Source organism: Sinohyriopsis cumingii, chromosome 3 (genome assembly GCF_028554795.1).
Source record: "Sinohyriopsis cumingii isolate HCF-2022 chromosome 3, ASM2855479v2, whole genome shotgun sequence".
Classification (NCBI taxonomy): Eukaryota; Metazoa; Mollusca; class Bivalvia; order Unionida; family Unionidae; genus Sinohyriopsis; species Sinohyriopsis cumingii.
Window position 1 is genome coordinate 56,781,207 of NC_142963.1, and position 12,968 is coordinate 56,794,174.

The window sequence follows — 12,968 nt, forward strand, 5'->3', positions numbered from 1 at the left end:
CTCGATAACTTGTGCCTCACTTATAGTGCGATCGATGTTTTTGGACCTCGATGTGCGTGAGTTCTCAAGGGAGAGGTGTATTAAGATAATGCTGATTAAACTTTCCAATTGTTCGCTTGACAGCCATAACAAAATTCTTGATCAGCATAATTGTCCTTAAAGCACTGATCTAGCATAATTCTAAATGAAAATGGTGTTCATCTAACTTCCATTACGGTTCCATAGTGACCATCTAAAAAAATTTCTTATCACTATTACAGTTGCATGAATGGTGGCATTGTATGAAGTTTTCACTACAACATTTCTTGCAATATTTAATGGTGTTTGAATGAATGGTGCAGATCTGATAAGCATTTGCAGAGGTCTCACTAGGATTTTAAAACTAGGAGTCCAGGACTCCCATTTTTGTAAAAATAGGAGTCCCACCAGCAAAAGTTGCAGTCCCCTCCCAGAAAACTATGCAAATTATAAGAACTATTGGTTGCCATTGAGTTTAATTTCTACATTCTTTTTAACACTGACATAGCTCTTGTTTATCCATCAGAGTGAGTCTGAATTTTGACAATCCAAGGAAGTTCTTATTCAAAGCACTAAGCCAGGCACTTGGCTACTGTCCCATCCAAACTATCAGTTCTAGCAACTTTACCACTCTCCTGAATCTTGTTAAAATCTTCGTCAGTTTGCCATTGAACACCAAAATACTCATTCAAGTCTAAGTCTCAACATGTCTTGATTCCAAGGTCACATGTACTGCTTATTTTGCTACAGTCAGAAATGAACACAATAATGATAGCTAAAGTTGTTTATTTGATATACTGTTATCAATGATGACATGTACATCTCTGGGTCTTTCTGCCTCTGAATTCAAGCACTGTAAATATCAGTAGATTTTCCCACCCAGGTGCCAGTCAAAACCTTTGGTCTTGCTGCCCAGCTATTGCAGCATGTTCTTTTGATGTACTCTTAAAATTGCGACATGTACATGGGGGGGGGGCGCTTTCAGCCACTAAATTCTGTCATTGTAAATATTAGCACAGCCAATTTGATCAACACATTTCCTACACAGCATGTGGCTCAAGCATGCTGGCAAGCCTTTGAATTTTGCCACCCACCTATTACATGCATACAGAGGACTTCCCCCAAATTGATTTTCTGCATCCCCAATAAAAAAAATTGGCATCCAAATATGAGTGATTAATTGTTTCCGAGACCTCTGATATGCACACTTTTGTGAAGGAGTTTGAAAACCAGACCTAATTGACCTTGGGGTTAAGTCAGAGATCACTATTTGCATTTTTGTACTTCATATGACTGATTAACACAATGATTTTTACATGTACAAGTAAATTTTACCAAACTTTATCTTTAGTAGCATTTCAGTAAACAAGTTCATATTCTGCACTATGACATTGATTTCAATAAGGTCAAAGTTCATGCCTCTGGGTTTTCAACTGCAGTGTTTTGTAAGCTTGGTAACACGAAGAAGTATGTCAATTTCTATTAAAGCCATGTTTGGATATACATGTATCTGTTGAATTGTTTTGAATGATGCCACTTAAGTAGCTTTGGGTTTTTTCTTTAAAGAAACTACTAGTGTGAGCCCGCTATAATATGGTAGTTGGGAACCATAGAACCTGATTGTGTTATAGACTGAACCATGTTATAAACAACCAGGTTAGTTAACTGAAGATTATGCATGTACTCCCAGAAATTTGCATGGGGGTTAGGTAATAAATGCAGGCAGCAAAATACATGCTTCATCGGCACAGTTACCATCTTAAATCGATTCATATTAAATGGGAAATACACCTGTAATGAAAAGAGAGAAGGCATATATAATATTTTACTTTATTTAGAGAACCATGGATTGGTACATATACGTGTATACTGTTTATACATACATGTTTAATGTATGGCATGAATCAACACCGTTTACTCGCCTGCGAATCTCATCACATACATTGAATCCACAATACAGGTAATTCCATCGAAAATATGCACACACAGAGATTTAAAGTTTGTTGCAGGTACTATAGGTTTGAATTCAATGGAAAAACATCAGACAATCATGTAATGGATGATGAAACCCATTTACTTTTCAGTATGTCCCAAGTCTGTATAAGTTTGTTTGCGTTTTAAGCCGCTATTGGCAGCGTTCGTAAGCATAAACTTTTACCCTGTAGAAAGGAAACTTTCACAGCACAGTAATTGTGTTCCAGTCACATTGGAAAATGAAAAAAATCCACCAGATTTCATAGTTTTTATTTAAGTTTGGTACTGACTTCCTTTGAAGAAAGGTTCTTTGTTTTTATTGAAGATTGTAGTTGGCTTTCTTTGATGAAGGGTGCATGCGTTATTGAAGTCAATGCTAAAGGACAGCTTTGGAGAACCAACAAATGCACTTTTCTTCTTGTGGTGGCAACATCAAATAATTGTATTGCATGTTTGAGACTGATTTTTTTTCCCCTTTGCTTAGTACGTTTTCATAACAATCAGTGCTTCAAAGATAATCTGTTTTCTTTGAAATTTCAGCAAACTATTTTATCTGGGTACATTTAAAAAAAAGGAATTGGCCGTCATTTGTTCAATTGTAGCTACTTTTCCTCCCTGCCTGTTGAGTAGACCAACAAGTAAGATGTTTTTTTTTAAAAAAACATTTGTTGTGCTACCTTCCACGCATGCGTCAGAAATTAAACAAAGGGTCAAGGGATGCTGGTGTTCTGGTCTGATGACAGTGATTACTACAGAAAATTTGAGTGTTCTGAAAGATTTAATTCTGAGTGAAGTGAAGGGGAATTTTACTTACCATCCAGTCAATCTATGTAAATATATTATTTACTAGTGAGTGGCTGAAAATCAGCTGAAAAATAGATTAAGAGATAATGCCACATCTGGTTGATCTCAGCAAACCAGAAATGTCAGCAACAAAAAAAGCAGATATCTCACAAATTACAATACTCGTGCTTGATGTCAACATAAGCAGATTATGATATAGCAATGCACTGTTAAGATGGTTTGTCGATATGGACAAAGAATTTGTTTATGTAACAATAGATAAATTTCAGTGCATTTTATATCAAATTTGCTTCCTTTCATGGGGCCTCTAAATTTCTCCACTCCAAACCAATGCATGTATATACAAGTTTAAACAGCCAATAAGGAAAAATATCACAGTTGGCAACATTGGCAAAGCCCTACCGAATCTGAGAATAAACTTTTTACATGTTATTTTTTGTACTTTTAAGAAGAAAATATTATTTTCATGTACAAGAAAAATACATATAAAATTTCAGGAGCCATGCCACGATTGTCTTTTATTATTCATACACGATCTCTTCCCCAAAATGAAAATAATTTATGTTTTTTTTGTACTCTTAAAGGAGACTAGAAATCAAAATTTTCCTTTTACGTATGTAATTCTCTACAGATTTTAATTCGACTGCAATGTTTATAAATTAAATATCGTAAGCGGGTAGTGATTATATTGCGTGGAAGATACCATGATTATGTAAATTGCTGAGTTTTTCCGAGTTCTGATGAGATGATATATCACGTGGTACTGTGACGCTATACTAGCCAGTCCTTGAATACAAGCATAAACATTGGTGAGCGACACAGACAGGAGACCACATTTGGGTTGCACATTCAAAAGTTGAATCTGCAGTCTGGTATAATAGTTTATGTACTGTACTGGTAAGTGCTAAAAGAAATTTGTTAGGCACAGGCCCCGGGTTGGTGACTTAAATAAACTAAAGTCCTGAATGAAATTCCACAAGCCCAGACAGTTATACCTGTCAACTCTCAAGCCGGGAGAAAAACCTTCTGATTTTGGGGGTATTTCCTCATCTACCTCCCAATCTTGTAATATCTCTCAATTTTGGGCAGCGAAGTCCCGATTATTACATTATGTCTGTCAATTTTCATTTGTCAGAAGAAGAAAAAAAACAACCCCAAACCATTTTTAAATATAACGTTTGCAATCCACAGTCTAAACTGCCACACAGCAGACATTGTAGCGATATGACTGAAAAATTGTTAAAGCTACATTAAAAATTCAAATCACACACACACACGTCTAAACCCGGCACTGGATGAAATAATTAATATCATACAACAGTTTTTTTCTTCTTTTTTTCTTCTTCGGTAAATAGAACGTGAAGATTAAACATTATTCAAGTAAATTTCAGATTTTTAAACAACTACAACAGTACTATAGCATAAAAAAAAAGAATAAAATTGTCACCAATTAGCTTAAATGAATGATCACTTTGAAATTTTCTCTGCAAACAAAATCACATCTCCATTTCTGCCAAAGAAACTCGGCCATTTAACACCTGACATTCCTCTGCCGTATATGAATAGTTTAATTACCATGATTAAATTACAAGGAATAAAACAAAATATACCATGCAGTATATGTGGCCCTAAAGAATTAATTCCGAATAAATATTTTATTCAGCAAACAGTGTTACATGCATTAAGACTTAAACCTAAGGAAATAAGGTGGGGCATAAAACTTGAGAAAAACAGTTGCCACATGTTCGGTAACTTGTGACTGCAGATTTGAACTGTTAAAATGAAGTCCATGGCATCGTAAGTAACAACAAAATAGGCATCGTTTATTTGGTAATCAATTGCTGGTGATTACACATACACACACTGTCGAACATGGTTTCTTTTGAAGTATGTCCTAAGGGCAGTCCTTTTCACAAGATCAATGCAAGGATAAGGATTATGTTCATTAGTCACACTGGCTTTATTGTTTGCGTACTTAAAATCAAAACTTTAGCTATTTTGCAATTTAGCCAGAACTGACCAGAATATGCAAAAGGGGCTTGTCATGGGGGAATAATAAGGCGTATCACAGGGAGAAATGGCACGTCAAATGGGCGGTTGCACATTGGGGGGGGTCAATAGTCCCCCCCCCCCCGTTTTATTGTCAGACAGTTAATGTGAAACTTTGACCTTTTTTTAAAATTGCTGCTTTTTAAACTGCCCAAGGAATAGTTTTATATCAGTTCCAATTATTACAGATTACTGTTTATGCATACTACATGTATACAATGCATTTTTTTTAATTTTTAATTTTTATAAGAGTACTGAAAATTGTGTTTTCTCGAAACACGACAGGTTTAGAATCTTATTTTTAGCAAAGCTTCCATTTGATTAAAATCAAATCTAAATTTCACCTAGGACAGTGGTGATTTGATTTAGATTGTGCCGTGTTAAGGCATGTATGTCAACATCTTGAAAATACATTTACTCATTTCACCAGCGCGATCAAAGTTTCCTCAGGCAAACAATTTTTGTTTCGACAAGCCTGACAGGCACCTCACTTTGAATACAGGATGGGCCGGAACTAAAACCAGAAGGGGCCCAGGGTGTCGGGCTATCAGATTTGTTTTTTAGCACTGCTGTTTTAGATAAAAGATATGTGGATTGATTGTTGCATTTTGTGGTCACTTACTCGCCCTTTCTGCCTGTTTTCGTAACTCACACGTTTCCCAGGATTTAAAATGTCCAAAGGTGTGTCTGGAACAGTGACAACTTTTAGTCTAGGCCTAGCATTTGCGTATCTTTGAGTTGCTATTTTTTCATGATCCCTCTCGTAACATTCCTTTGAGAAATGTAACGAGCATATAGTGCTGTATGGTGTTGCTTTGAAATTGACTTGTTTGTAATAATGTACCCGTTCTTTCATTATGCCTTTATCTTTCGGAAAAGAAAAAAATAATATGTCCGCAGGCTTTTCTTAATGTTCTATTACATCCGTAAGCAACGCAAAACGGTATTGTCTTTTACTCTGGCAACTCCACTTGGGCAGCTGGAGTCGCTACTATGACGTCACATCCCGAAAGTAACCGAATAGGCGTGGAAATTTTGCATACGAGGTCACGGAAATTCAGCTCCCAGAAGATAGGCCAATATTTAAATATTGGCATTACGGTCACAGATGATACTTCAGAATAAGGTTTTCTGCTATAGTACTTTCATTATTATTCTATATTTCCATTGGTTTCTGGTCTCCTTTAAGAAAGCATTTTTATTTTCCATGTACAAGAAAAATACATGTGTATAAAATTTGGGAGCCATACCATGACTGTGTTATATCTGGATTCGTGTTATAACGGAGCATGTTATATGGGGTCACACTGTAATTATAGATTTATCCAAACTTGGCATGAGGGTATATTTTTTGATTGCATGAGATAAATTTGCTATCTGTGATATGGGTTTCAAGGTCAAAAACCATGATGAAGAATTGTCCTGTGGTTGTGAATATATTCTTAGTGTTTTGGCTCAAGTATATAATTAAATATTTTTTTAACAAATTGTAAATGCAATGAAAAAAAAATTGAATTAAAAAAGTTGGGTATGTTGGATTTGTTGTTTTATGGCACAGTTTCTGAAATATTTCAGAGATAGTTCCGGTACATGGCTGTTAAAAAGTTGTAAAAATAAAAGAAATTGATTCATTTTGGATTGCTGGAAATTATTTTCAGCCAGAAGAAGATTAGTCCTATCGAGGGACTCTTTTTTACACATGAAAGTTATTTTTTTCTTTTTAGTAAATTTCATAATTTTAAAATAATCTCACAAAGTTATATACCTTGTAAATTTGTCTTCAGTACAAATTTGCTGATGATTACTTTATTTGCACATGTATAATATGCACTCATCTGTGAACAAGAGGGTCTACACTGTTCATTTCATAATTTCAAGTAAACATTGTAAACCCAGATCTTTTCTCCCAGCAATTTATAACATAGCTGGGTCTGTGATGTTGGCAGTTGGGTGTATGTTATACTTTAGCAAACGTGGCAGATCAGCTACATTTACTTTTTAAATGATAATGATATGATCTTGGTATGTACTTATGTTTTGCACTAGTGAATGACAAAAATGTCCGGGACTTTAAAAAATTTCAGTAGGTGATTAATCTCCATTAATACAACTGGTAGATGAACAAGTACCTATTCTTGCTATTGCAGATTGGAGAGTCATTTCCAATCACAGTGTAACATATTTTTTTTAAAGTTATCACAGTGTAACATATTTTTTTTAAAGTTATATTTCAGGGGCCTATTTTTTGTTTAAAGAAAACGATTTGCATAAACACATAATTAAACTTTATATAAAATGTTTGCTATTTGAAAAGAACTAATAGTGATGATGAAAGGTAAATGAAAACAAGGTAAATAAAAGTCAGTTTTATGGCATAGTAGCTATATTAAGGTGATGAAGGTCTGGAAATGGATTAATGTTGGATTAATGGAACTAGATTTATCCAAGTAATAACTTAAAATGATTATGGATAAATTTTGGATGAATTTCAATAAGCCTGAATAGTATTATTTAAACTGTGATACCAAAATATATTTTGAAAGCAATAAAAGATTAAGAACTGTTCATTGAGTGACAGTTTTTCTCCTTGATCAATTTATTTTCCTGTTGTTTCAGAATTGTTCATCTTGACCTTAAAGGAGCTCCCCCAAAGGTGGAATACTATGAACAGGTAGTTTATTGAAACATCCTTGATAGATAAGTACTGCGGAAGCTATAGATACTAGCTGGGTCAAACTGTAGTGATTAAACTTGAGACTGGTAGTTACTAGCTGGATCAAATCATGGTCATTGAACTTATGACTAGTAGATACTAGCTGGAATCAAATCATTGTCATTCAACTTGAGACTAAATAAAATGCAGGATAGACTACTCCACTGGCCTAAATGGTTAGAGTGTCTGCCTTGGATGCAGAAGGGTTTTGGCTTCGAACCCCATCAAAGTCATACCAAAGGCTTATAAAAATGGTTCTAGTAGCTTGCTCACTTGGTGCTCAGCATTATGAGGTTAGTGTCAGAACTGGTCAGCCTGGTGTCAGGATAATGTGACTGGGTGGGACATGATGCTACATGTTTGTGACATGTCCCAGTGCTAGACATCACTATAAACTGCCACACTACAAACACTGTAGTGATGTGACAGAAATTTTGTTAAAGCTACATTATAAATCCAAATCACACAGACACACACACACATACACACACAGAGGATGAGTTATTAAATGCAAGAAAGCATGATGATTGCTTATCCAGTAGTCAGAATGAGTATCTAATATAATCCTGGTGTAATTATGCCAAGAGGAAGAAAATTGTATTGATATGTTTCAGACCTGTAATATAAGAAATAATGTAAATATGGTGATATGTGATTAAAAGAAACTTACAAATCTAACAGACATAATCTTGGAAGTCTAGAATGTACATTAATATGGCTGAAATGTCTGGTTATGTGACTCAAAAACTGTTAAAGCTATGTTAAAAATCCATATATCACACACACACATACACACACACACACACTCGTCTCCTTAGTTGACTTTGTATGCTTTAAGCATTGGTATCATCAGAATTTATACAGAATATAATTCATGAAGCATAGGAGTATTTCATACAAATAATTATTTTACTTTCCCTGTGTTTGCTTTACCAATTTATATTTTTTTAATAGTTTTAAACCATTAGAAAAATCAGCTTCCAAATTTAAAAAAAAATGAGAAATTTGCTAAAATTTTTATTTGTGAACATTTTTCAGTAACAAATGAACATTAATGATTTCGTATATTGAACTCAGAGTGTTTAAAATGTTTAAGCTCAGATTTACCAGATGCTGTTGGTAGCTAGACAATACATTTTTTATTTTTGAGTAGAAGGGATTTCTCTATCATCTTGTTTCCTTTGCAGAAGTAAAATAGCGTTATGTGGAGAACATTGACTTTGCATTTTAGGTAAATTTTACACCTCGCATGTCTATTTAAGATCTTCCCACTGTTCAAGAAATGTGGAGCCACAGGACTTTTATTGGAGTATGAAGATATGTTTCCATACAGGAGAGAACTAGCGGAGCTTGCTCACCCATTTGCCTACAGGTAATTATACTGTGGTTTCATACGTGAAGCAGAAAGCATCCCTTCCCCAACTCTTTTCATTACTGACACATACCTAGCAATCAGCAATGCTCAGTTGTTTGATAATTCAGCTTGATTACTGTATTAACATATTATCCTTTACATGTATTTGTTTTATTTTAACACTTAAAAAAAGCCATAAAATTGTAAAGCATTTTATATTGTTTCAGTGCACACATGTCTTTCCACTTAGTTAATTGATATGTGTCGCAATATCAGTTAGAATAACAAAGAAAAGATAAGAGCATAATCTGTTTAGTTCCAGTACTGAAAGAAAGAATAATTGATGTATGAAAATTAGATTTAATACTTACTTGTATCCATCTTTCACTGAGATGAACCTGCTCTCGAAGATACACGTCAGAATTTCAATAACTTTGTTCTCTGTAATTCTGTGATATCAGTTTTCACCACAGTCCTGACCCATATGAATGAATAATTTAGACGTGAAGCATGGATAAATGCAGACATGTATTTCTAATTACACATTGCAAAGTTTCCATTCAGAATCTAAATCATCCTAAGTGCATCTCATTTTATCCCTACATTTTAATCCAAAGGACGACCAGACTGTATGGTACTAAGACTGTTGCTTGAAGTACAGGTGATACTTAAACAATATGTATATTAATTACATCACTGTACTAAAGTTCACACTTCGCTGATTTTCGGAGAAAAACCCTCTATATTAAAATATCTATCAAGTTTCCTGGAATACAAACGTTTATCACATAAATAGTTCTGAAATTGCAACATTAGAACAGATCCAGATTTCTCAAAGCTTTGAATAATTAGGACCAATCTCTCTGACATTTTATTGTGGGATGCTTTCCTTTCCCACAAATCCACAAATTTAAGGAACCACAAAAAAGACCCTTTTTTACTTTTACAAAATCATAAAAATTGATTCCCACAAATTTAAATGAAAGCACAGTATTTCTGTGCTGAACATTAGCAAAAATAAGGGGGAATTTTCTGAATTGATAATAATTTTTAAATTTATTTTCTTGATTTTGTCAGCTTTGAATACAGTTGTTTGTGTCATTGTGCAGTATACTTAGATACCTAGACTTTTGCTAGACCACTCCAGTGGCCTAGTGGTTTGAGCATCCACCTCATATATGTGGGAGGTCACGGGTTCGAAACCTGGCAGAGTCATACTAAAGACTTATAAAAATGGTACTAGCAGCTGCCTCAGTAGGTGCTCAGCATTAAGAGGTTAGTATTAGGACTGGTTGGGATATCATGATACATGTCTCTGGCATGATGTCTCAGTGCTAGACATGACTATAAACAGCCACACTCCAGACATCTTAATGATTTGAAGTACTAGAAATATGGATTTAATAGACAAAACTTTAGTAGAAAATATAGTGAATAGTGGATTTTCGCAAGTCAACATAATTTTCTCTATTTTTTCAGCAAGGATGGCATTGCTCAGATACTTGAACTTGCCAAGAACAATGGTTTGATTGTGATACCTTTGGTGCAGTCCTTTGGCCACTTTGAGGTTTGTTGGGGTTTTTGGTTGTTGTGATATACGAGAACAAAATGAATACCACTGCTGTATTTTAGGTGTGTTTGTGATGATTATTAAAAATAATGATGTATTATCACGTGTGTTTGTGATGATGGTTAAACATAATGATGTATTTTATGCATGTGTTTGTGATGATGATTAAATAAAATGATATATTATCACATGTGTTTGTGATGATGGTTAAACATAATGATGTATTATCACATGTGTTTGTGATGATGATTAAATAAAATGATGTTTAATACTGATTAGTACTAAAGTCATAATTTTTGTGCAAAATGATTTTTGCAAGATGCTGACTTAGATTTGTATTTTCTTTCTTGTCTATAAATTAATGTATGTAAATATTTGTTATGGTTGGTTGAGCTTATCCATTTTCTGTAATTATTTGTGAAATATGAAGTCAGATCTATGGGAACCAGATTGGCACAGTCACTGGGGAAAGAAGAGTTTGGCATTAACACGTGGTTGTCATATAAAATCATTTAAAAGATTTAGTTGTGTCCACATGTAAATGGAACCAGTCTGACATCTTATGTGATTTCAGTTGATGATGTTTAGATAATTTGCATGTATAATATATATTTAATAGTAATAATGATAACCAGTGTATTTGTTTATTTTATGCAGACAAATCATCTAACAAGGCATAAGAAAATTTTTAATGCTTTAAATTAGGCAAAGCAGTTTATTTTATTTTATCCAATTGTTTCTTAAAGTTGTCAGCACACTGCTCCTGCTGTAAGTACAGACCATGCTGTATGATGACAGGTTCAGTATTGAAGCATAAGTTTTTGTATTATTCACTAAACACCCATTCATTTACTTTTAACCCATAGTTAAATACTCAGTTTGTCACATTCTTATATTGAGCTGTGTGTGTGTGATGCACATACAGAGAGACACAGAGACACACACAAAGAGACACAGACACACACACACACACTTATACAGGCTCAGTTCAAAATTGTCTGAAGTAACTTTGCCTTTGACTTGTGTCTAGAATATGCACCCAGCATCTGAATATCTTTTATATGTGTGTATGCATTCATGCATGTGTGTATGAAACGTCCTCCAGGGCATGGGCTGGATAGCTATTTTTAAAGTCACACTGTATGCTATAAATGGAACCAGATTAAACCAGGTTGTGGGCTGTAGGTTGCACGTGCCTGATATATGCTTATAGACTGTGTTTTGCAGGTTCATCTTATTGTCATCTATTCTCAGGTAATATACCTGATTCTAAATAGCGCATGAGTAATGGTCTCATACCACTCAATCTGTCACCAATCAATCATTATTATTATAAGGCAGGTAGGATAATGCAGTTCATACATTGTGTTGATCTTGAGGTCATAATGTTTATAAGCTTTAATCATCATTTGTATTATTGTTCTTGTATTCAGATATTTTCCTTGCAGGCAGTATTGTAATGTATTCTGTGATAAACTTTTGTCCATGATTCTAAGTTCTGCTTTAGACTGTGGTCATTTGTAAACTGTTTACGCAGCATTTGAGTTCAAGGCCAGTCTTGTTTACAGTTAGACTAGGTTTTTTCCATTGGATTGCTACACATTCTGATATGATATAGGTAAAGTGAAAATGTGTATAAATAGGGGTTTGATAAACAAATAACTCATTCCAGTTTTAGATCAGTATATGGGAATCCATTTGATATCAGAGTTGACAGTTGTGTTGTTGAAATCAGATATGATTAGAGATGAATTATTTATTTAAAACATTCATTAGAATTATTAAAGTGATTATTGACATTTGGAATAATAATTCAATTTGGATTTTTTGTGAACTCATTCAAGGACATTCTGGATTGCATCGTTGTGTTATATCAAGACATTCAAGACTATTATGATTCATTTAGAACATTCTTAATTTTGGACTTGTGATAGGACATTTAGGATTTTTTAAAATTTAATTCACAATATTGTTAGTATTTTTTGAATTTGTATTTAGTATTTTAATGAAATAATTTTGTTGTTGATTTTACCTAAATTGTTCATTGTCATTTATTTCAATTAGATATTATAAAACTTAGAGTTGTAACAATATGTCTTAACAGTGTGACCTATAAGGGGAGAAGGAAGGGACCTCATCATCATTTCTCACTCAGGTTTCTTCTTTGGGTCCCTTGGGACTCTGAGAGGCAAGATTGATTCTTCAGCTTGGAAGGGCACTGCTTATTCCCAGGACTATATGGATTAGTATCTTTAGAGACATAAGGCCCATTTACTCCTGACATTTGTTCCAACTGAGTCAGAGTCTTCTAGAGTTAGGTCCAGGGGCCTCCCCTCCCCAAGGAACTTACCAAGCAGTGAGTGAGTCACACCCCTCTCATGGGGGACGAACAGCATCCTCTCCATCATCAGTTTTCATTGTGCAGAAAGTGAGTTGCATACACACATACAGGAGGAGCAGTGCCCTCGCTTTTCACAACAAGCTGA

At 34.4% G+C, this 12,968-nt stretch overlaps 1 protein-coding gene across 4 annotated transcripts in view; it reads left to right on the forward strand.

The window, feature by feature from the left end:
- Positions 1-12,968, forward strand: part of LOC149802900 (hexosaminidase D-like) — an 88,176-nt gene that overhangs the window by 18,138 nt on the left and 57,070 nt on the right. For all 4 annotated transcript variants that reach the window (XM_089952394.1, XM_089952396.1, XM_089952395.1 and 1 more), the window contains 3 exons: positions 7,462-7,516; positions 8,821-8,930; positions 10,392-10,479. In XM_089952394.1, the coding sequence (XP_089808520.1) occupies positions 7,462-7,516; positions 8,821-8,930; positions 10,392-10,479 (253 nt within the window). The remainder of the gene's footprint in view (positions 1-7,461; positions 7,517-8,820; positions 8,931-10,391; positions 10,480-12,968) is intronic.